The sequence below is a fragment of the Canis lupus genome, chromosome 1 (assembly GCF_011100685.1).
Source record: "Canis lupus familiaris isolate Mischka breed German Shepherd chromosome 1, alternate assembly UU_Cfam_GSD_1.0, whole genome shotgun sequence".
In the NCBI taxonomy this organism is placed as follows: Eukaryota; Metazoa; Chordata; class Mammalia; order Carnivora; family Canidae; genus Canis; species Canis lupus.
Window position 1 is genome coordinate 92502031 of NC_049222.1, and position 24274 is coordinate 92526304.

The 24274-nt window shown below is 36.0% G+C and overlaps 1 protein-coding gene across 28 annotated transcripts in view; it reads right to left on the reverse strand.

Moving 5' to 3' along the window:
- RFX3 (regulatory factor X3) overlaps positions 1 to 24274 on the reverse strand; it is a 289026-nt gene that overhangs the window by 56969 nt on the left and 207783 nt on the right. For all 28 annotated transcript variants that reach the window (XM_038527193.1, XM_038527196.1, XM_038527198.1 and 25 more), the window contains 4 exons: positions 17803 to 17984; positions 14153 to 14272; positions 2502 to 2623; positions 609 to 721 (listed from right to left, as the gene is read on the reverse strand). In XM_038527193.1, the coding sequence (XP_038383121.1) occupies positions 609 to 721; positions 2502 to 2623; positions 14153 to 14272; positions 17803 to 17984 (537 nt within the window). The remainder of the gene's footprint in view (positions 1 to 608; positions 722 to 2501; positions 2624 to 14152; positions 14273 to 17802; positions 17985 to 24274) is intronic.

The window sequence follows — 24274 nt, forward strand, 5'->3', positions numbered from 1 at the left end:
AGTACATTTAGAAGGGTCTGTTTGTTTTAATGGCTGCATAGTATTCCACTCTAGAGACTGTATCTTTTTTTAAAAAAAAGATTTTATTTATTTATTCATGAGAGACACAGAGACGCAGGTAGAGGGAGAAGCAGGCTCCCTGATGTCAGACCCCAGGACCCTGGGATCATGACCCGAGCTGAAGGCAGAGGCTCAAACACGGAGCCACCCCAGCGTCCCTGTACCATGTTTTATTTATTCGGTTCCCTTTTAGATGTTGAAACTATAACCAATCTTTCGCACTAAAAACAATAATGTAGCAACTTTCCTTGTACACATATAATGTCTCCACCCATATTACATATTTTCTAGGGTAGGTACCTAGAAGGGGAATTGCTGTGTCAAAGGATTTGGATCAGGATAGGCTAAGAAGATGGGCAGTGAAATTTATTCTCCCTTTCCCACAACCCTCATTTCTTCAGACAAGAAGAAAGATGAACTTCTCAGTGTTCAAAGATATATATGAACTAACTTCTCCTGTCCTCTAGGAATTAGCTGGATTATTTTGTTTTTAGCAAGTTGTCTGGCAAAACTTAGCGTGCATTCCTACTGCGTTTGAAAAAACTTACCTCACAGTGCTCTCGATAAAGACTCTGCAGTGACTTGATATCCTCAAAGGTAGTACCATCTGGCAGAGAAGAGATTTCAACTTCTCCAAACTCTGGAAGTGCTCGAGATGCATCTGTTGCCATGACAACACAACAGAAAAAAAACTATTGTGGATTGTGCCAATTACAGATTAATGAGGGGAAATTTTAAATAGACTAAAAAAAGGTGGGGGGAGGGGAATGTGAAGACCAGAGGTCCAACAATTAAGAACTTTTCATAGTGTTTTTCAAACAAAATATAGCAACATCAGTACAAAAGAATAGAGGAAGAACTTGAAAACCATGGAGGAACTAAATTTTCACTATGATTAATACTAGAAATAATATACCATCGTGTCTCCCAACGGAGGGCCCCTATTAAAAGAAAGGTACCTCGAGCTGGCCAGTATCAATTATACTAATTTCATTATTATGTTACTTAAGAATATATAAGAAAAAAAACCTTAGCTTTAAACTCATGATGCTCATGTACCTTGTATCATCATAAACCAAAAAAGCTATGGAATGAGCCCAAATAAAACTACAAAAATCACATTAAACTAAACAACGTTATTTTGATATGATGGATGATGCCAGTGTCCTATAACTAAATTACCTCTTGCAACATGAATATGGTATTAAGTGCCATGGCCCAGATCTTTTGGGTTTGACAGACCTAGACCAACAGGTATTTTGTGGTGGCTGGTTCTACCATTACTCTTCTATATTCAAATGAGCTGTGGAACTTTCCACTACACAGAGCTTGGGATGAATTACATAATTTATGTAATTTACATAGTAAGTTTCTCCCTGTTCTTTTCTCACTAGCTAGCTCTGGACAATGAACACCATGCACTTTGATGCCTACTTCATCATGAATTCAAATATAAACATGTAAACTAAAATTGCAGGACAGTATTTGGTCTCCTCTTCTAGATAATCCAGAACAGGCTTTTATTATTTCTTTACAGATTTTAATAGAAGTAAAAACAGAAACTTAAAAAAGAAAAAAACAACCCAACAACTCTCGTTGACAGCTCAAGACTCTAAAGAGTACACACAAGGACTCCAGTTTGGGAAATGTTGCCAGAACGTTTTCAACTTCAGCAGCTATTCTGACTTGAGAGTCCTTTTCAGCTGTTTGTCAGAAAGCCCACACCGACAAACACATGCACACACAAAATACATACACATGTGCATTGTTTGATAGCTTGTGTTTATCTTGATCTGTTGTAAGGAAGCTATGCATATTCATTTCTAGAAGAGTTGTGGATTAGAGTGCCATGTTTTGCACCTGTAGCTATGACAGGAATAGGCAGATTGTTCAAGCTTCACTTCCTAGCTCTTTAAATAACAAGCAACATGTATAGCATCGACAAAATTACAGAAATAGGATATATTGTGATCAACTTAAAAGAATAACTGTCTTCTGAAAAGTTGATGACAATTTTTTTTTCTAACCTGAGACTACACATTTGCAATTCTGTACCCAGGAAATGAGAATTCTCCTTGGCACTTGGAGTTAACTACTGAAAGAAAACAAGATGCAACTTTGATCACAAAAGCCCAGTTAATACAAATTCTGCACAACAACTTCACAGCTATGAGTCTTTAATTCACATGCATTTAGAAGTCCTACACAGCTTGAGGTTTTTTTGAGAAGCTCTAGTGAACAGGGAAAAAGTAGAAATCATCTAAAATTATTACGATATGCAGAGTTGCAGCACACATACACACACACACACACACAAATCTTTCTGTGTAGTTAGCATTCATGATAGACACAGTGCTTGGAGAAAACACTATTGTGCTCTGGTTTTCAACATCTTAGTAGCAACTATACAACTATACAATGTTTTATACACCTTAACATACCTAAAAACTGTTGATGATGTTGACTTTGGGCTATTACAGTTTGTTCAACAGATGTGCCAGTCTGCTGACCACTTCCTGTGAAACCATCTGCAACCCCATCCACTTTCTGCATAGGCTTGTACCTAAAAATTTTAGATGGGAGAAAACAAATAAATCACATTATTCCTTGTTTTTTTGCACTATACAAAACTCCCAAGGCATCTGATTTTACTCTCCTTTAACGTCTCATCATAGCTGGAGGATTGTTTCTTCCTGACAGTCTCATAAAGTTAGGATGAAGAATTCTTTTCAATTGTGAAAAGCAAAAGGGAGGAGAGACTTGGGAAGGGGGCTAGTTTTTGAAAATTCAGAAATTTGTCTAAGAACAAAAGAATTAGGAGGCATTTCTTCAGACAGAGGTGGTAAAGATGCCTGTGATTACATGCAGTGTGAACATAACTTTTAATGGGCCAATGGATCAAGAGGAAATACCTGAAATACATTGGGACCTTAATCTGAAGTAACGATCAAGGAGCTGGGGCCTGAGAAATATTAATGAATGGCTTTCAGTGAATTAATATCTCTCATCCAGGATAAGGCCAGAAACTACCATACTCTTTTTCATAATTCCTAAAGCCTCCTATGCATCTCAACACAATCATCTCCATTGACCCATACCCTCGTCTGCAAATACAAAGACTGTACACATCAGCTCGCAGCAAAATACATGCAAGAATCCACCTACAAACCTAGGTTTACCAAATTTAAAAAATAAAAAGAATCAAAGTCAGCTCCAGGCATGCATTTATCTTTTGGTCCTAGTTATACAAACTCGTGAACTCTCCCACTAAGACAGAGAAAACAGGCTCCAGCAGCATGGATGAGAAGGGAAGGCCGCTGGGAAGAGAAACAGCACACATGAACAAAAGCTTGGGCAAGTCTCCTAAGATGAGCAAATACAAAATATGAAACAACTATAATTTCTTCTAAGGTTTCATTTACTTCATGTTAGAAATTTAGGAAAAAAATCAGAAGAACATAAGAAAAGATTAAAATCTACCATAAGCTTAGTACCTACAGACAGCATTCACTTTGTTTATTCTCCCATTTTTCTCCATTTCTAATTATATTTATAAACAAAACCATCTAATATTCTCTCCACCCAGACACAACTCTAACATTAATATCGTAAGTCAACTGCATCACTGATATGAAATTACTGTAAATAACAGTGTCCCTGGTACATGAACAAGGTGTACCTAAAGGCACCTGCACTCTGATGACAAATATGAGATGAATGGACCTGATGAGACATCGTGCAAACTAATGGTCGGGCTGCATTAGGAAATGACTCAATCTTGAATGTTATTCATTAGAACTTAGATAAACAAAACTTGCAGGAAAAATTGTAGTCCCTCAGCATGACATTTACATTCATTTCTTCTGTGACAGTATCTCACAGAGAACTACGAAAAGCAAACGTAAAGTCAGAAGGTGAACAGGGTAGAAAAAAGAGGGCAACACACTTCATCTGTGTTATCATCTTCATCATGGCCCTGTGCCACCCAAATGTGGATTGTTATTTTCTAATGACACCGAACAATTCAAATCTATTTTTTTTTAGTTAATGGAAAAAAAAAAATCTCAAAGTGCCTTTTCGTAGGAGCCATACCAAGTGATGACAGAAAGGTTAGTACTATAATGTGCTGGAAGTGCCATTTATGAAAAACTGAATTATTATTATTTTTTCCGTCCTTAAAAAATCATTCTAGAGAGGTGAAAAAGATGGGCAAGGACTTTGAGTACTCATGTGGGGAAGCAGTTGCCAACCATTCTATTCTGGAAGACTTGAATGATTTCATCCTTGGGGAAGTTCCTCATCCAATCCATTCAAAGCTTCATTTGATTTTAATCCCCCTTTTTCAGGTATGAAATTTTATACCACTAATAGAATAAGCTAAAACTCTTTAAATGTGTTTCTCTACTTAATTTAATGGAGTTTGGGATCCATGGAGTTAATAAACAGAAATGGTTAAAAGGATTTGAATTTTTTACCTTGCAGAAGGGAAAATGGAAGTATTACCTACTGACTTCAATTCTATTAAATTTTAATATGGAATTCAAGAGTAATTTTGAGACTTTGCCCAGCTGTGCTTTATCAAGCTTCCCTTGTCCTGCACAGCATCTAGGGTACCATGCATGCTTCCTAAGCACAAATGTCGAGGTCAAATTTAACCATAGAAGGAAATGATGTGTATTCCTTTTAGAGTGTAAGTTTTCAGAGGACAGATGGTGTGTCACAATCTACTTGCACACAGTACTCATCAAGCCTGTAGCCCACAAGCAAAATTATCTGCTTCCTCAGAAAGATGGAGACAGAGGAAATTCCTAAGGGAAAGAAATATGATATTTTTAATAAGCACTCAAAATCAGAACACATAATTAATGTATGATTATGCTTCATAATAATGATATTGAGTGGGAAGCACTGATTAGAAGTACACTATATTATACAGGAGATGGAAAATACATCAAGATTAGCTTGTAGATAAAAAGGAAGTTGGTAAATTCTGCAGAAACTGGGCAGGTCAGTCGGTACTCAAGAACCGATCCTATACAGGAAAGGTAAAGGGGGGGAAAAAAGAAGTATAGTAAGAGCTGGGAAATGAGTGGATTTATTCCAACCATAAGAGTAGCAAGGTTAACAGTGGATCGAACAGATACAGTTTGGTTGCCTTGCCAGTAGGACCTCTATAGACCAGAACTTTTTGTTGAATCTCCTCAGACAAGTCTGAGAGCAGTGTGGGCCATAATGATTTCAGGACGGGCAAGAATCTGGCTCAGAGACAAGAGGAGTATTCCTGTGAGCCTCTAAGTCTGAGAGAGCTCCTTGGGAATGTTGATTTTTGCTTTTCCTGTTTTGTCTTAAGTCATAAGTCACTTAATGGCAATACTCAGTGCCTTGCTTGACAGGGGACTGGCCCTTCAACAGAATCTCTAGAAAATCAGAAACACCAGACAGAGGAAAGCTAGATGTTCATTTTCCTGATGATTCGTCTAAGGAAAACATTCTATCACTACCATCTCCTCAGAATTGTGAAGACCCAACTCTGAGGAGAAAGTTTAATAGGAAGTCAAGAAAAGCCACATTACAAATAGGCTGAACAAGATCTGTGGTAAGTGATTCTTCATAGAAGGAACAGTTACAGATGATATCATCAGACATTAGGTCCTGAAACCTAAATGTGTATCAGTACCTGGGTAGCTTTTCAAAAAGCTCAAATGCTAGGCTCAGCCTAGATCTACCCAGCAAAATCTCTAAAATGGGGCTCAGCAATTGACAACCTTAACGAGCCTCCCAGATATTTCTTTGGGGAGCCTGCACAGAACCACAGGAGACTCTTGGCCCAATGTAACTTCCTTCAGCCCAACGTTCATGTCAGAGAAAAGACCTTTTTTATAAACTAAGTGCTCAATTCTCAATTTGTGCCCAAGAAACTACATTTGGAATATAAAGAAATATCACTGAGTGGATAATAAATGAATAAATGAATGCTCTAGGTAACACACTTCATTTTATCATGCCACCAATTGATGGTAACATGTATCACATTAATTTAACAAACATTCTTATTGAGTATTTACTATGGGGAAAGCACTGCAGGGGCATGGTTTCGAAAAGGCTGTGTATAAACAAAATTTTTCCAGGATTTTTTTTTTTTTTTTTTTTTTTTTACATTCTATTCATTTACTGGAGCATCAACATTATGTGAACCCTGGTTGAATTTCAACTGACCTTTTATAACGGAAACCCAGTTCTCAGACTTCCTGCCTCTTTGCATTCCTCATAAGGTACCATTTAAACATTAAACCATAAAAACCAGAGACACTTTCTGTTGAAAAAAATTCTTTGTTGAATCCTTTAAGCAAACTGAACTCTTTAAGTATTTAAGAGTGTTTTCTCTCTTCATCCCATTTCTTTTGCAGAATCAATATGTTTAAAATCTTACACTAGATTCTTAGTGCCCCTCAGTTGTACAATGCTCTGAGAAAGACCTGTGCTTCATCAAATGAAGAAACAGCTCTTGGTTTCCAAATTAGTAAGAGGCAAATGATAATTTTAACAGCTTGCAGCTCCATGGGCAATCAAAGCTAAAGTTGTTAATGATTAAGAAATCAAAGAAAGTCTAATGCTTTAATAGCGGAGTGTATGCATGAAACCTGTCACTAACACAGAAAACACGGAAAATTGTTAGGAATCTTCCCCCATGGGGTTAGTCATAGCTGTTATTTAGAACTTGGACAGCTGGAACTCTACTGTAAAATAATATCTAATTCTGTCAATAATCTCACATGTACAGACATTAAAGGAATCCAAGGAAAGGCAAAGGATGGCCCATAATTACTGTATTGTATTTATTATATTTAGCCGTACCATGATTTTCAATGGACTAAATGAAACATTTAGAAAAGACCCCCTGAAACAGGGGAAAAATGCACAGGCAAAATGCAAAATCTCAACTGCATAGGTCAACAGTCTTTGTAATTCTAGAAAGTACACAATCCTGATCTGCATGAACAAATCTAAATGTTGAGCTCATAATCAGGGCAAGAAGCTAACATTTTCTACTGGAATCTTGAGATTGTCTTTGGAACAACTGTTCCAGAAAATCTTGAGATGACTTGAGGTCTGAAACCATGTAAAAAATGAACAGAGGAAAATACAGAATGCTGAGAATGCCTTTTTTTCAGAATATGAACTGACTCCTTGATGTCACACTAAATAGGTCTATGTCTAAATGACTTCGAACATCAACCCTGCTGGTTAATGACAGTTACTCTGTCTCTTCAATTCTTGTTGGTGGCTCTTAAAGTACTTGCCTCTTCATTAGCTCTACATCTATAATTGGGTGAGGAGAGGAGGGAAAAAATAAATTCTGATGGGGTAGCTATACTGATTGCAGTTTTAGTAGAAAATGTGGGAGATGTAGGGAAAGGAGGAGGTTGAAGCTGTCTGCTAAAATAAAAACTGGGGGGTCATTCATTCCTTTAACAAATATTGAAAGAGTGCTGACCATGTGCTTGGTGCTCTCTTAAGGTGCTGAGGGTGTCATGTTGAAAGAGGCAGACACTATTTTCTTCTCATGAATTTCTTCAATGGGTCCTCATCACAAAGCCAATTTGGGATTAATGAATAGAACTGGTACGGTCTTGCTACAAACCTCTACTGCTCGCCCTTCCTGTTAAACTGATTCTACAGGGATGCCCCCACTCCTCCTTTCTTTGGAAAAATAACAGCCTGACTCTACCTGATGTCAAGAGGGCAACAACCCCAGAAGAGGACCACCTGAGGCTCTGTCTAAGGAAAAACAAATTAGTGAGCTTCTCGCATATAGCAAAATTAAATGGGCCTCAATTTCCTTATCAGTAAATAGCCCATGTAATTGCCAAATGAGATCTTGCATAGAGTGCTTATTGAAGGACATTTAAAATGCTCAATAAACATTTATCAGGAGGACAAGTGGTGACTGTCACCATTAACAACTTTACACGAATTACTATAGTTTATAATTACTGAATCGTGATTAATTTTGATTCTCTAATCTTTGGTGGAAACTATCTTTACATCAGGGACTGCCATAGTGGCACAGTGAACATTAAATTCTTCAGTGCCAAGATTCCTCATTTGTTTCCAAAAGCCAAAGGCACAGGCACCTGATCACCTTCCCACCCAAGACACCCGCCACCCCTTAGCTGCCTCAGAGCAATGCAACAGCCCTAGATGCTTAGCTCTGTAATGATCCCCAGGTATTCATGTTCTAGGAAAAGGAGGATAAGCTATTAGCATCAATCAAAGCTAAAAACCACTGGCCTGGAGGTATAAAGAAATGGGAAGTCAGAAGTTGCATAATTGCTAGGGTTCATTCTTCTCTGAAACAGCCTTATTCTTAAAGAAATAGTGTTCTCTCGGGCACAAAATGTAATCATATTAACAATATTAATTTACCTAATACTTGAATGTTTCCAATTACATATATATGTATATACATATATGTATATCTGTATTATATATATAAATATATATAAACTAAAACACTCTGTATATACTTTTTTTTCCACCTGAACTTCAGAACAATGTGAGGTAGTTTACTATTAATTTCCATTTTGCAGATTGAGAAACCAAGGTTCGGTGAAGTTCAGTCACACACTCTGTATAAGTGCCGAAGCAGCCTATGCCCACAACCCTATTTCCCAATTTTAAACATGGGGTTCTTTCCACTAGTCTGTGACGTCTATATTAAGGCAGGTCTTCCTCTTCTTTTTTTCAAAAGATTTATTTAAGAGAGAGTGAGAGTGAGAGAGAGAGAGAGAGAGAGAGAGAGAGAGAGAGAGAGAAAGAATATAATGAGCCAGGGTGGTGGGGCAGCAGAGGGAGAGGGAGAATCTCAAGAAGACTCCCCACCATACGCAGAGCCCCATGTGGGGATCTCATGACCCCAAGATCATGACCTGAGCCAAAATCAAGAGCTGGACGCTCAACTGAGCCACCTAGATGGCCCCTTATGGAAGGTCTTCTAATAATAGGGATTCTCTCTCACTCCTCTCACTCCTTAGGAACATGTGTGCTTTCACATCTGTCTAGAGCAAAGCAAAAGCAGCCCTGCTGTACCATCTTGCCAGTTGGCCTCTGTTTCCCTCCTCTCAGTGCCACAACGGTTCCTTCTTTCACAGAATCCAATTTCTATGAAGAGACCATTCAGAGAGGCAAGAGATGACACATGTCCTCATTAGCTGGGACATACTAACCAAAGTGTGATTTTCCTTTTATTTCATGTGCAAAAATGTATTACATGGGTATGTTTCTGCTTGAGTATCTTCCCTCTTTGAAGGTGGCATTCTTATAAGAACAAAGAAAAGAGGACTAGGTTCTTGCCCTGGTTGTTCTATGATTGTGGGTAAGTTATCTACCATGATGGACTTCAGTTTTCTCATCAAGAGGATGAACTGGACTGGGGGAATCTCTTTCCTCCAGCTATAACATTCTATGATTCTATAGTATCTCTTTTAGTGTGATGGACAATTCTGTATGCAACTGCTGGTTGTTATGTGTTTGTTGAAGGAATGATAAATGTACCTTAATATTTTGAGAATGGCTACTGGGATCAAACACAGCCTAGCAAATTGTCAAAAGCACTTGGTTCCATTCCACCACTTTTGCTACGAGGATTTGGAAGAATAATTCAAATATGTATGCCAACACTCTCTAGGTGCTCCTTTTAAATATTAAAAATAAACTGCAGCAAACATTTTTACTTGGTTTGTAGACCTGAGAAGTACTGATTTCCTTTTTGCTCTGTAATAACCTAATTTATTTATTGTCTAAATTAGGGCAAGCAAATTATCCATGAGTGAATTTCCTTGAAACTGAAGATTACATTTAAGTGCAGAAGTAATTTTCATATGAAATATTTTCAACAGAAGATATTAAAAGAAAAAAACGATTACACATTCTCCTGCTTTCTTAGCCAGGATGCTTGGCCTCTTCTCGATTACCTATAATGTCGCCAATATGCCAAGGTTACTGCACGTGTTAGACTAGATACTAGTTGCTAGACTGAGGATACTCAAAACTACTGGAGTATCTAGGTCTTGTCCCTAGCACTTGTCTCTCCACTGAATGTGCACATACTGCTGTGTTGATTAATGCAAAAGCAAACAGAAGACCCTTGTCACCTTGTCAATTACATTTCCTCTTGCCAGCTGTTCTATCTCATGATTGCCTATGAATCAAGTGGGCTCTAATCTGGTCCTTTAGCTTAGATACATGGATGGCTTCATCCTCAAGTTAAGCTCAACTATGGGCTCTGTGACATCTGTTTTTTCAATCAGAGGCTGTTTCCATTTATTTCCAGACTTACGGCTATGTTACATATGGTGGTGTTGCTGGGAATCGGATTTGTAGACTAGGAGAAATTTCCTCTACTACCCTACCAAATCTTCAAATGAGATACCAAATAAAAGGCGTTTAAAATCATTAATTTATACGGAACAATAATCATTATTACTTCTCCGACTATGATTCCAAACTTAACAGAAAAATGTACCAACTGAGCTCTAAACTTCACTTCTATCACCACATACACTTGAATTTTCATTCCATAAGGACACATAAAACATATAAATTTATACTACGGAAGATGTGCACATGTAGATGCATACATTAATGCTCAAGGCGTTTAAACAATCTGAATATTCTAAAATATTAAATACAAGTGGCTGCTGTAAATATTTTAAACCTTTCACATGTCACTTATGTTTTAACAAGAATGGCAGGCTCTTCTTATGTGAAATTTAATATATTCAATAGAATCATGTGAGTTTAAGCCATAAAGCAAATGATACGATACTTTCTTTTTCCATGGTCCTTCAACAAATACTCTTAACCCTGACATCCAGACTTAGGGAGAGAAACTCTCTCTCTTCTGTCCAAGTGTTTCTGCACTGTGGGTAAGTGGCTTCACTGTAAGCCAATGATGTGGCCAGTTGGTAGAATCCTTCAGAGAGAAAACAGAAACCTCCCTCTGTCCTGCTAATCCCAGTGAGGGGTCTATGAGGTCAACAACACTAACAATGCAATCAGTTAGCAAGACACCATTCCAAAAACCAGTGCCCATAATCCAAAACTCATACCATTTAAAAAAAAAAAAAATCAGTACAACTGGCCCTTGAACACGTGTTTGAACTGTGCAGATCCACTTACATACAGAATATTCTCAATAAATACAATGCTGTACATGTATTTTCCTTATGATTTTCTTAGTAACATATCCTTTTTCTAGCTTTATTGTAAGAATACTCTATATCACACATATACCATATAAAATATGCATTAATTGACTTTATATAAGGCTTCCAGTTAACATTAGGCTATTAGTAGTTAAGTTTTTCGGGGAGTCATAAGTTATACCCAGATTTTGGACCAAGCAGGAGTCACTGCCCCTAACTCCCTGTTGCTCAAGGTTCTACTGTACTACTTTGGTTCTCTAACATCCTTATTTCACAAGAAAGCAAACACTATAAGGAACTAAAGTTGGTACAATGTATTAACCTCCCTGAGAATTTTATATCGCTTCCTAAAATACATCCACATTATGTCTAATTCTAAGAGCAATTATAGCTAGACTGAGAAGGCAGAGTTTCATGGCTTGTTAGCTTTAGAGCTCTGGAATGTGTTTCTTAAAGAGACCCTTCCAAGTCCTAGGTCTTACTTCCCTACCCCAGGCTTTGGTGCAAAGAATATCCCTTGAAGGCGTACATTTCCATGAGAATTTGCTAGGATTCTTTGCAGGTAAATCATGGGGAGAAGTAAGCTTCAACTATCTTTAGTGCAATTTATCAGATTTTGGTTTATATTTAAGTTGAATTAAATTGACATTGAATATATGTCATTTTTGTTTTTTTTCTAAGATTTTATTTTATTTATTCATGAGAGACACAGAGACATAGGCAGACGGAGAAGCAGGCTCCCTGAGGGGAACCCAATGTGGGATCAAGACCTGAGCCAAAGGCAGATGCTCAACCACTGAGCCACCCAGGTGTCTCAAATATATGTTATTTTTTTTTTAATATGTTATTTTTGAATCAGACTTTGTTTTGCTCTCGGCCCCACTGCTCCACTGTGCAGCACTGCAATGCACAAGTGCAGAGAACACACCAGAACCTGAAGTCTCTAAGTGTCGCTGCTAACCAGTGGACAACAGTCATAACCCGAGACAATAACATTTTATTACAATTCACACAAACTCCACCTCCATATAAGGGACTGTTATATGACTTATTGTATTTTTTTTTCCCGAGCCCTTATATTGTCACTGATTATACCTCCAGAAGACAGAAATTAGCAATTTAAAAAATAAGGTCAGGGACCTGTGAATCAAACCACTGAGATAACCTTCATTTAATAGCCAATCCCAAAAGGACGCTTCAGTCTGGAACGCTAACACCAGAAAGTATGATCATGTTAAACTACTTAATAGGTGTCTTTACCTCCAGTCCACTCCCACTAAATAAGTCATCTCTCTAAAAAAAATAAAATAAAATAAATCTACAAGTTTCGTTGTTTTGCTCCAAAGCCTTACACTACACAGCTTCAAAGCTATATTGCACACAAAGAACAAACTTACAAGCTGCGAGTACAACTGAATCCCCTAAGCTATGAACCAAAGTATGTTTTAAATCTCACCTTCTGCTGAGCAACTCAACCTTCTCAGTTCTGCTCCTGCCAGGTCAGCCTCACCGAATCACACAGTACTTACCAAGGACATCCTGGACTTTACCCCCCACCCCCCATGCTCCTGTTTACCTGAGTCCCTCTGCCTGAGTCCTCCTCTTCCTGATCCCTCTGAGTCCCCCTCAAACAGCACTTACTCTATGACACTTCTCAATCCTCCTCTCAGGGTCTGCTGAAAATTCCTCTGTATTTCAGTAGTTCCTGGATCAAAGCTTTACTTCAGCACCTCTCAGACTGCGTCACTTAAGAAAGAAAGTTCTGCAGGCCTCCCCTTCTAGTTTCTTAACTTCTCAAAGTTAGAGACTGTGTCTTCTCTGGGCACATGGGGGTCTAGCAGGTGGCAGAGATGCAATCAGTGCTTGCTGATATGGAAAGAAAGGACCACTGTGTGATATATTCTTTCTCTGGCAGTGACTTAGAGCTAATGCTTCCAACTGAGCTAGCATAGATGCGGAGGGTACTGGCTAATTATCCCAGATCAACAAATCAGGCAGAATGGGACAGATCATCTGACTACCTGTGTGTGTACAGGCCTCCTTCCTCTTACTTAATTCTGCACGCTCAATTGAAAAGAAAAATTATAACTAGTATTATGGCTGAGCTATACTGATAAAAAGGAAGAGATTTTTTTTTTTCATTTTTCATTTTATTTACTCCAAACTGTAATATAAGCCACATGAGACTAGAAGCCTCATGGCTATGTAACAGCAGTATGGGCTTATGCAAATCATTTAACCTCTCTGAGATTTATCTGAAAAACAGAGCTATTAAGGGTTTGATTGTCCCAAGGCCAGACTAGACTGAGGTATTTTTCTTTTTAATTCTAAGATCTATTATTCCTTCCTTCCTTCCATCCATCCATCCATCCATCCATCCATCCATCCATCCAACCATCCATCAATGCTTGAGACCTCTTATAGCTCTAATACTCACAATTCTTCATTTTTGAAAGGTGGATTCAAAGAAAATGTAAGAAGTCCTAGAGATTTTGCCAGAATTCATACTATGTCAAGGAGAGTGAGGGAGGTTGCCAGCAGCAGGAAAGGAACTCACCAACACCCGATACAAGTTTCTGCAGGTGGATTTGCTTGGGTTTGCTCCTTACGTGTTGTGTTTGGTTTCCTTGGCTGCATAGTTTGGGATATCACATTTAACTTACAAAGGGGGCCAAACAGGTTGTCGGATAAGAAATTTTAAAAAGATTTGGAAAACAGACAGGGTGGACGAAACTCTACTCCATCATATTTGAGAACTGTCCATGGGCAAAGCACGCTGACAACAGCCATGTTCTTGCACACTTAGGTATTTGCTCTAGAAAAAAGTAGACTGCACAACTAAAGAAATACATAGCTTGGACAAGTCAGGGATCATTCCAGTCTACCTTTGTTTCTGTTGCATAGGCTGTTGCCTCATAGCCATATACTGCATGTCTTCTTGCAGACGATTCAGAGGGGAATCTGGCTTGACACGAATCCCATAGTAATGATACTTGGAGTTTCCTCTTCATAAAAGAACAACAAACATTAGAGACACAGAAAGTCAGTCAAACCAATATTAATCATACAGGATGTCCATTTGGCTTCACATTGGGAAAGATGAGGTAAAAGCAACATATTTGTATTATATATTTATGACCTGCCTGTTCTGGATCACCTGTATATCTTTATGGTGGCTACATATGAAAAATCAAAATAAGGTTCCAAATCTGTTGGCTCAGGGCCCTGCTGAAAGTCTTTCCTCATAAACTTAAATATTAGTACAGTAGCCCACTTAGTCCATGTAAGTTACACTTCTCAAATTTGTATTTTACATTTAATTTAGAAGGGGTAATGATGGAAAAAAGGTCTGGCCACTAAAAATTCATTAACAGGATAAAGGGTTGTGTGCTCAATGGGAATTTATTATAAAGTGGTTATACAAAACGAAGAAAAGAAATCTTGATTCTACTGACTCAGGTAAGTTCTCCATTTTTGCAAGTTCTATTACTGCAGGGATGGTGAAGGTAATTTCACTGATACAGAATGTTGTAGTGAAGTTTACTATTTATTATTTTGAAACCTAAAAGGAAGCAAGCATTTAATCCATTGATTTTGAAACATATCCTATTAGTCCCTGTCCTAATGAATTCATACCAGTTTTGTGGGCTGAATAAGATGTGTCACAACAAGCATGGGGAAATTTCTCTGTGAAAATGGGCAAATTTCCACCTAGATGAAAACTGTCACAATTTCCCCATGTTCACGAGAAAGACCACGTTTGTTATTAGAAATGACCAAGTTTTGCTCTGAATGAAATTTGCAAATTCCTGCAAAAATAACATTTTAAATATGTAAATTTTTGCAAAGGGAAAATAGTTTTTCACAGGTCTATATATAGCAAGACATCAGCTGCTTTTTCCATTTTTTTCTTTCATTTACAGAAAGAAATGCAAGAAGAGTGTGGATTAAATATTTTATGTAAAAATAGAACAGAATTTTACTTCCAAAATTAAAGAACATATATCAGATGAAGCCTATATATTCAAAGACATTAAAATCTTATTATATAAATAATATTGCTATTTTTTTTTAAGTAGAGCATTTTAATATCTATCTAGTTTTGGCAAAATATAATGAAAATTTAAGGCCTTCTACTTTTGTAGAGATTAGATCTTATCTCTAAAATCCACTGCAGAAAAGAACAAAAAATAAAAACAAAAAACACCAACTAGTAGTCTTCTCTTTTACAAACAGGAGAAAGGTAGGAAGTAAAGTAGGGGTGGGAAGCAGTAGATATTCCATAGGGGCTATAGCCAATGACAGCTACAGGGTAAAATGGCGTCTCTCTTTGTAGACCGAAATAGATAAAGTGTCTAGTTTCTTCTCCGTTGCCTACAAATCAGCATTTTCATTGGGTTGGTGGGGAGATGGTTGGGGGAGACTTGAATGTTCCATGGTCTTCTCTACTTAAAAACTTGTTTTGCAGATGGGTTCTAACAAAAGGTATCTCTTGATTTGCCTTTGTTTAGGAACATGGTGATTTTATCACTTTGCTTCATAAAGTTGAGAAAAGGTCTAGTCTGGATTTGAATTAATTCACCAGATTATTTTATTGATGAACAAGTAACAGTTATGCACATAGTTCATTAAAAAAAAGGTATCTGAGCCAGTTTGCCTCATGATTCTCAATACTGATTTTCTTTCTGTTGTCTGGGTCAGGAGTAGTAAATGAATGCTACACCACTTTCCATGGTAGACTCTCTGGTGCTTTGCCCTCATCATTGTCAGTGTTTCAAAGTTAGAGTTCTGCTGTCTTCGTAACATAACATTTGCTTAAGCTTTCCCCATATGATTTCTTTTCTCCATGTTCTTCTAGGTTTTCCTTTCTATCTCTAATTGACAGTTTTATAAGGAACAGGAGACACAACTGTTACACAGTGAGGGGGAACAACAGAACATTGGAAAGTCAAGGCAGCAATATTGTAATATGTACTTAGAGAGTATGGATTCCACTCATTCACAAACCCAAACAACCCCAATTTTGTCCCTTTCTATTTTAAAGATGTGTTTCAAGGTTTGAATGGAGCCTCAAAATAGGACCCACTGAAATCCCTCTTAGCAGTGAAAGGAGAACAATACTATTAGAATGGTGAATAAAGCCAGAGTCTCAAAATATTGGGATGGTATGCATAATTACTGAGCCTTCGGCTAGGGGATAGTAGGGGAGATGCCCAAATAATGATTTTTGTGGTTCTGGGAAAAAAATATGAGAGAAGCAAAGAGCTTTTTTCAAGGGATTGGAAGCGTCAGTTCCTCTAGCTGGAACAGACAATCATATTCTCCAGTTTAAAATATACTATTTTTTCAAGTATAGGTAGAAGAAAAAATATTTATGAGGGTACTGAACCTCCAGCATTCTGAAAGCTGTACAATCATTTGAAATGCAACAGAAAGGAGTAATTCATACTTTGAATACACATAGACCTCATCAATGCCATAAAGCTGACATGTTCTCTCTTTTTTTTAGCATAAATTTATAATGAAGCCAATGACCAAGGATCTCTTTATTTTATTACAAATATTAAACACTCTTTACTAGAATACTAGGAGCTGTGACTTAAAAATCAATGAGGGGTAGATCCTCTAAATGTTATACAGTGTAGCATCTTTATTTTTATACTTTTTAATATGGAGTTCTGTAAGATTAGGATATAAAAAACATCCATATCCTTCTGCCCAGCTTCTTAAAGTATTTATGTTATGATAATCTGTAAAAATTATAGAAAGGCAAAAGTGAAGCTCTACAGTTCCAAGTATTATGTTCATCATATTTTGATTAGTAAAAACATTCATGTCTCTTTCAAAAGGAAAGAAACGAGAAACTAAGAATCTTCTTCACATTGTTGGTGTCCGTGCAATGAAAGCACACTATATTTTTATTTCTATACACATACGGTTTCACAGTCAAGAGTTTAAAAAAGGCTAAGAAAGGGTTAGACAGGCCATGTATTAACTGAGGGCTTCAAACTCCCCAATTTTTCAAGTTCACCAAATGATTTTTAACTGATCTCCAGAAATGAAAAGAAAAACTCAGCTTTAATTTCTTACTCTATTCAAACAGAAGAGTTATTTATAAAGACATTGCAATATAATTTTGCAAGAGTCAAGAGATAGTTTTCAACTGACTATATTACTTATTCATCTCTAGTCTGATGATTTTTAAAAAGAGAAAACCGTGATATATCTTCATCTTTAAGGCACCATGTGTAAATCTTACACTAACCGTTTGACTTGCTGATGTCTATTATGATTTGAGAATCAGCTCTTCTCAAAGCTGTGCTTGGTTATGTTTAAGACAACGCATCACTCTGCTTTGGCAATATCCATAGTGAATAATGACCTCTTCATGAGAGACTGTATAAACTGAGCTATTTCCTTATTTTTTTCTTTGGATGTTATCTGTAACCAGGCACTTTTGCTCAAACGATATACCAAACTACTTTAGTTTGAAAAAGAGGGATTGGTTGATGATCTCATTTTTTTTTGTACTAACCTAGTTCCCAATCTCCTGGTTCGTAATCCCATAAAAATTGACCTTATTAGTTTTCCAAAAGAAGCAGCATTGACTGGATCCAGTTTGTGTTCCTGACAGTGTCGTAGGTAGTGGTTGTACAGCGTGCTTCTGGGAAGGCTCACTCCTTCTGCTGTCTCATAATTGTCCAACAGCCACTGGAGCTAGTATAAATAAGACAGGGTAAACACAGAGAAACCATATAATTGACCAAAATGTCACAAGCCACTACAAAAACAATATACAGAAATAGTTTGAAGATCTTCATCAGGCCTTGTAATAAGGTAAACTGCTGTAATTCAAAGGCTGGTATAATCTGACCTTGAAAACTCTCAGAAATGTAAAATTGCTGAACATAGTTTATGACCTCGGACCACTCCGTTCCTTCAAACATTCAAGTGCATGTAGAAAGTACTAATTTTCTCTGTATTGATTGCAATTTTGTAGACAAACACCTCTTCGGGGAATTCAAATAATCCCATTAACCAGTAGTAAAAAAAAAATTAGAGAATTGCTACAGAACAAGACATGTTTCCAAGCCTGGCAACAGGGCACAGGATATGTCTTTAGTGTTGGTTTGTTATAACACATGAACAGCAGACTGCCTTGTATGAGTTTTTGTATTAAGTTTCTATTCGTTTACATAGAATTTTAATTTACTTATCCAATTCACTCAAACAGGACAATGCAACAATGGTATTTCTACTGGCTCAAATTCTCAAGCAGAAAGGAAAAAATTCAGTCATTTCTTCTTCAGAAGGAAAGAAATTCATTAGACACTAATTAAAAAAAAATTATGTAATGAAGAGGAATTATTTCTTTCACTCATTGGAGTTTTTCTACTTCCATGCTGTTTTTTTCTTCATAATTTTGGAAGATACATCACAATGGTAGTTGGTAAAGCAACATTTTCTCAGTCTTTAGCTCACATCTTAAAGGTTTTATGTTGTCCTGTATTTTTTAAAAATAATCTTTATAGAAAAAAAATAATCTTTATAGAAAGTTCAAAAAAATTTTAGAAAATATAACATAGTTACATACTACTGAATTTCAATAGCAGGAAAATTAAATTATTAACTCATTCATTCATTTATTTATAAAAGGAGAACTGAAATAGATTTAAATGACTTTCTTAAGGTCACAGATTGTCTCAGAGCCTAATCTGGTTCCCAACACACGTTTCCTGATTACTTGCATACCGGTTGTTATTTCCATAAAGCAGCAAATACTTCACATTACTTGTCTCAACAAAATTTCCATGCCATATATAAGAGGTGTGATAAAGAAGTGATATTTTTACATGCAATTTAAATTAAACAGAAGTTACGGTAGCCCCAGAATTCCTGGTGTATCAACTGTGAGCCAGGCAATGTGCTCGGCACTTAGTGATGTAGAAATGAATGTAATCTCACCTCTGTCCGCTAGGGATTTACAATCATTCTCCGAAAAGGACAATATGGACTCTCAAATATATTAAAGCACTTCTCCATTTGCTTACATATTTTCAGCTTTGTGAACAAACTCAGAACCTGAACTTTCAGACTCTTAGTAAGAAGATTCATTAAAAATATTTTCAGAATTATTGCCTTTAAGTATGACAACTTAATTGTCTGGAACCATTTTAATTTCAAATATTCCTACATGATGCTTACATTTAATTGAACTTATGTCATTAAACTCATATGGATGGCCACTAAGTCCACAAGATCGGGCAGAGTACTTTTTCTTTCTTTTTTTTAAGTAGGCTCCACATTGGGTGTGGAGCTCAACACAGGGCTTGAACTTGCGACTCTGAGACCCAGACCTGAGCTGAGATCAAGAATTGGACGCTTAACCGACTGAGCCACTCAGGTGCCCCCAGAGCAGAGTACTTTCAAAAATAAAGTTCATGTTCTGGTCAGGAAGACCTAAAGTTTTCTATGAACACTTATGCATATGAATATGTGCATTTAAACAAAACTATTGCCTCTATAACATACACAACCCTCCCTTTGTAAAAGGTCACACAAAATAAATGTTCATTTACATAATGACAGAAAAATTAAAGGTCAAAAAGAATTTTTCAGAGACCAATCATCTGTAACCTGACCATCAGTAAAGTTTTCCAGAGGCACGTGATTTCTGACTATTCTAAATAACACAGAGAGTAAGTTCACTTATACATATTCATTTAGTATAAAAGAGAGGGAGTAAAATGATTGGGAAATCCAGTGATTAAGGCTCAGATTAGTACTCTGACTATAATAGTGGGTCAGGATGTCTCTAGCATTTCTTTATAAGTTTTAAGATTTTGTAGGTTATGAACGCAATTGAAGTCGATGACACACAAAACACAGCTATACAAACCTGCCCCATACACTTCATCCATGTGCCTCAGTAAGACGACTGGCATCTGAAAGCATTGTTTCCTCACTTGAATGGTGTTGGGGAAGCTCTAGTGAACCTTTGGACTCAAAATATAGCCCAAAAGTGCTAGCTCTTGTTTTGTATGCATATACTAGATAGGGCCTTCCATTGATATTCTAAATATATAAAGAATATAGAAATATAGAACATGGAATACAGAAACATAGAAAGGAATATTCTCTGAGAAATTCAGTTTCTTGAGATGAAAGAATATAAAAGAAACACCAAAAAAAAATCATCCTCAGAAAAGCAAATTTATAAAAACTCTAAATATTTTTTTGGAAAACAAGTATTTTGCAACTGAACCAACAAAAAGTGTCCACATCCACAAGCATGGAACACACAACATGTGTAAGTTAAAAATGTATATATTATCCATGCTTCCTCATTTAAGGCATACTGTCAATGCCAAAGTAATATGATTTTGTAACAACAAAAAATCTAATATTTCTTTCTTTGCTAATGAACAGAACATATATCTATATAGGAAATGTTAATTTAAAGGATATTTTTTCAGAAAAGGAAAATAATTTTAGAACTTGAACTTTATAGCCAAAAGTATGCAAATAGTAAACACAGATCTGACACAAAATACTTTTAACAAGCTATAAAGTAAATAATTTGTTTAATTAATGAGTTATAAATAGAAAATCTGTAAACTGCCTTAAATGTTTACTAGTTTTCTTGCAATATTTAATTACTTAAAAGAGAGATATCTCAAAATGACAGTTTACTATTTTCACATGAAGAAAATTGTCTTGTAGATAAAAAAAAATCTGAAAAGCAAATCTAATAATAAAATATTTGAAGAGTATGATCTTCAGATGCCTTTTATAAAAGAGAATACTAGTGCAAATATTGAAGTTCAACATAAAATATTTTGAGTCCAAAGGTGTGTTTACATATATAAAAGAGTTAACCAGACCATTCTTAATCAAAGAAAACTTTTCACAAAATTGTGAGAGAATGACAGCAAAAGTTGGCTTAAAATACCTGGAAGCCTGAATAATATTAGTCAAGCCCCTCGTGAATAATTCAGAGCAAATGAAGTTTTTGCTGGATTGGCTACGTGCTCCTCTGAAATGCTTAGTGAGTCAAATTAACTGGACTGACTGCTTTACACACTTATTGTTCTTACTCTAGTTTTACATTCTTATAGGTTCTTTCTTTCTAAGGCAGTTCTTAAAAAATCCAAGTTTATTTGTAATATGTGTATATGTGGTATCTATATACACATACATTTGTAGATATATATTTACATATATATGTATGTATGTAATGTATTACACACACACAATCAGTAATTGGTTTAAGAGTGGGCGTTCTGATGACTAAAACTCTGATAGTAGCAAACAACATTTTGTTTCCTGCCCCTTATTTGCAGGAGGAAGCACTTTTATTCCTTGCCAGAAGGCTGGAGATCACTTTGGAAGAGCAGGAGATGGAGTGGAGGTAAAATGCCCTGAAGGATGGAGGCTCCAGCCAGGAAGCCTGCGGACAACTATACCACCTAAAGGTAGCCCTGCTCCTGGAAACTCAATAAATAAGCAGAAATTGGTTTAGGGGTTACTGGATAAGATTCTGAGATTCAGCAGGGAATTATAACTGTGCATTCTACATGCCAGTTATTTAACCTTCAAGTTTTGACACAGTGATGAAATTGTAAATCAGATATTTGAGTCTGAAACACAGTATAAGAGAGGATTAATTTGGCTGTAAGAGAAACTTGGCTGTTAACTATAACCTAAAGGCATACGTTTCTTGCACTGTTCAAAGGAAGTTAAGGCCTGTTATAAGATATCGTTTCCCTGGGTTTCTGTCTTTAATAAAATCCCTTTGGACACTAAAATTCAATGCCCTTAATATTTAGTAATTTAGGAATAAACTGTTCCTATTTCTTTTAACCGTTATAAAATGTCATAAAATATTTGTTTACATGTATGGTTTTAAAATAAAAGCCTATAAAATACCATAGGAACTTTTAACCTTTATCTTTAAAACTTGATTATTCTACTAATGAACTAACACAAATTCACATAAGGGTGGAAACCAAGATAATTGCGTCTTTCAACCTTTGCATTTAATCTATATTAATCAGGGTAGATTGGGGAAGATGAACGGTTCCTATTTTTCCCAAAGGGAAATACTGATTGACAAATTAAAAAAAAAATACATACTGCATTCCCCAATTAACATCTAAATGTAACATTTGGCATTTTTTCTCAGATGGATTATTATCCATTAGGATTCATTTTAAGCTCAGTTCACTGATGATATGCATTTGACAGGTCTTATTTCTGTCATAACTTATATTTACAATATAGCAAAGTCAAGGGAAAGTGAATATAAAGCAAGAGTTTGCTTTGAGCTGAATATATTTCAGTAGCTAAACCCAGGAAAAATCATAAAAACTATTTGCTGGATTATAAAAAGTATAAAAAATCAATACCTAATGCTTCTTATATACTTCAGATGGAATTTTTTAAAAATGCACAAGCTCAAGAACATTATGTGGAAACTGGGAACAATTAGTTTAAGAATATTTGTGTTCCAATTTGCAATCTAAAATATCTCACAGTGGATGCAAAATAATCATTAAGTGCCAATTTATATTAATTATGATTGAGGAGTATAAAATAAACTTAAGTCTGCAATGATAGTCTAGTTTGTTGTAGGCAGACAATATATATCATTTAGTCCCACTGCATCTTTATATACAAAAGATTTAGAAATAAAAATATTTAAATAAAAATTATTATGTTAATAGAGTAAATTCTGTAAAGCTAAATCAAAAGTACCATTCTAAAATACAAGGAGATGAGTGATACCACTCTTGGCTATAATTTTTTTCTGAAGGAGTAGATTATAATATATAATATATTATATTATAAATAATACATAGTATATTATATATGGAGAGAAATAAAGTTGCCTACTCTTAAACTAAAGGTTGCCCATGGGGAAATGATAGAGTGATCATATATACTCTTTCACTCAAATGGTATGTAGGCAGAAGGCCGCTCTATGCCAACAATATTCACAAACAAACCTATGGAAGTATACTTAATAACAAAATAATGCATGCATGAGTCCCCAAATAAATGTACACATGATTGGCAAAAGTATTTAGAATACTGGAGGTAAGATAAGGTCCATTCCCTTCTATTACTTGTTTTTTATGTTCATCCATTTAGCAAATATTTAGGAAACTGAGACCATGTACCAGGTGCTGCTCTACGCACCAGGGATGCATCAGTGGGTAAAACGTATAAAGTTCTTACTCTGTTGGGACTTTAACTTGTCAATATGTATTTACTGTCTGCCTACATGGTTTTACTGCTGAAATAATTGTCATTATGTGAATACTGATGATAATAGAAAAAAACAAACAAACATGGCACTCAGTGTACCATACTCAGTTTATGAGTAGGGTGCTATCTAAGGTATGACACTGAAAAGTATAAATGCATTTCAACTTGGAAGATAATAGCAAGATATGATAAAAATGGAGCTGCAGTACTAAGTACTCTTAGGAATACGCTGAAAAAGGGACACAAAATTCAACACCCCACTCCATCTTATTCCATCTTCTACTGTGTAGAAAGAAAGGTGGAAAAACAAAGCAATTGTGTTGGAGTCTATTGACAGGAGATTATTTATTTGGTTTGACCCTCATAAGAATTTTCTGAATTACTGTGAATAATAAAATGTCTAAAGGGAAAATAGGAAACCCATTCTGTCCCATATTCCAAAATAGAATGATAGTAGACTTTCTGTTCAAAAATCATGATTAAAATGATTTAGTTTTGAAACTACTAAATATGGGACACAGATTATTGATCACTTCTCCCACTTTTTTGCTTAATGAAATTGATCCTCTCTTGGAACTGGAAAGTCAGGGGAAGTATCATCATAAAATTGGATCCATGTCCACTTTAAGAATCCCACAAATCTCAAATAAGTCTATACTATGTCCCATTTGGTGAGGGATAAAGGTAATTTTCAGTTTATTGACAGTTAAACTATTAAACTATTTTTTTAAAAGCTT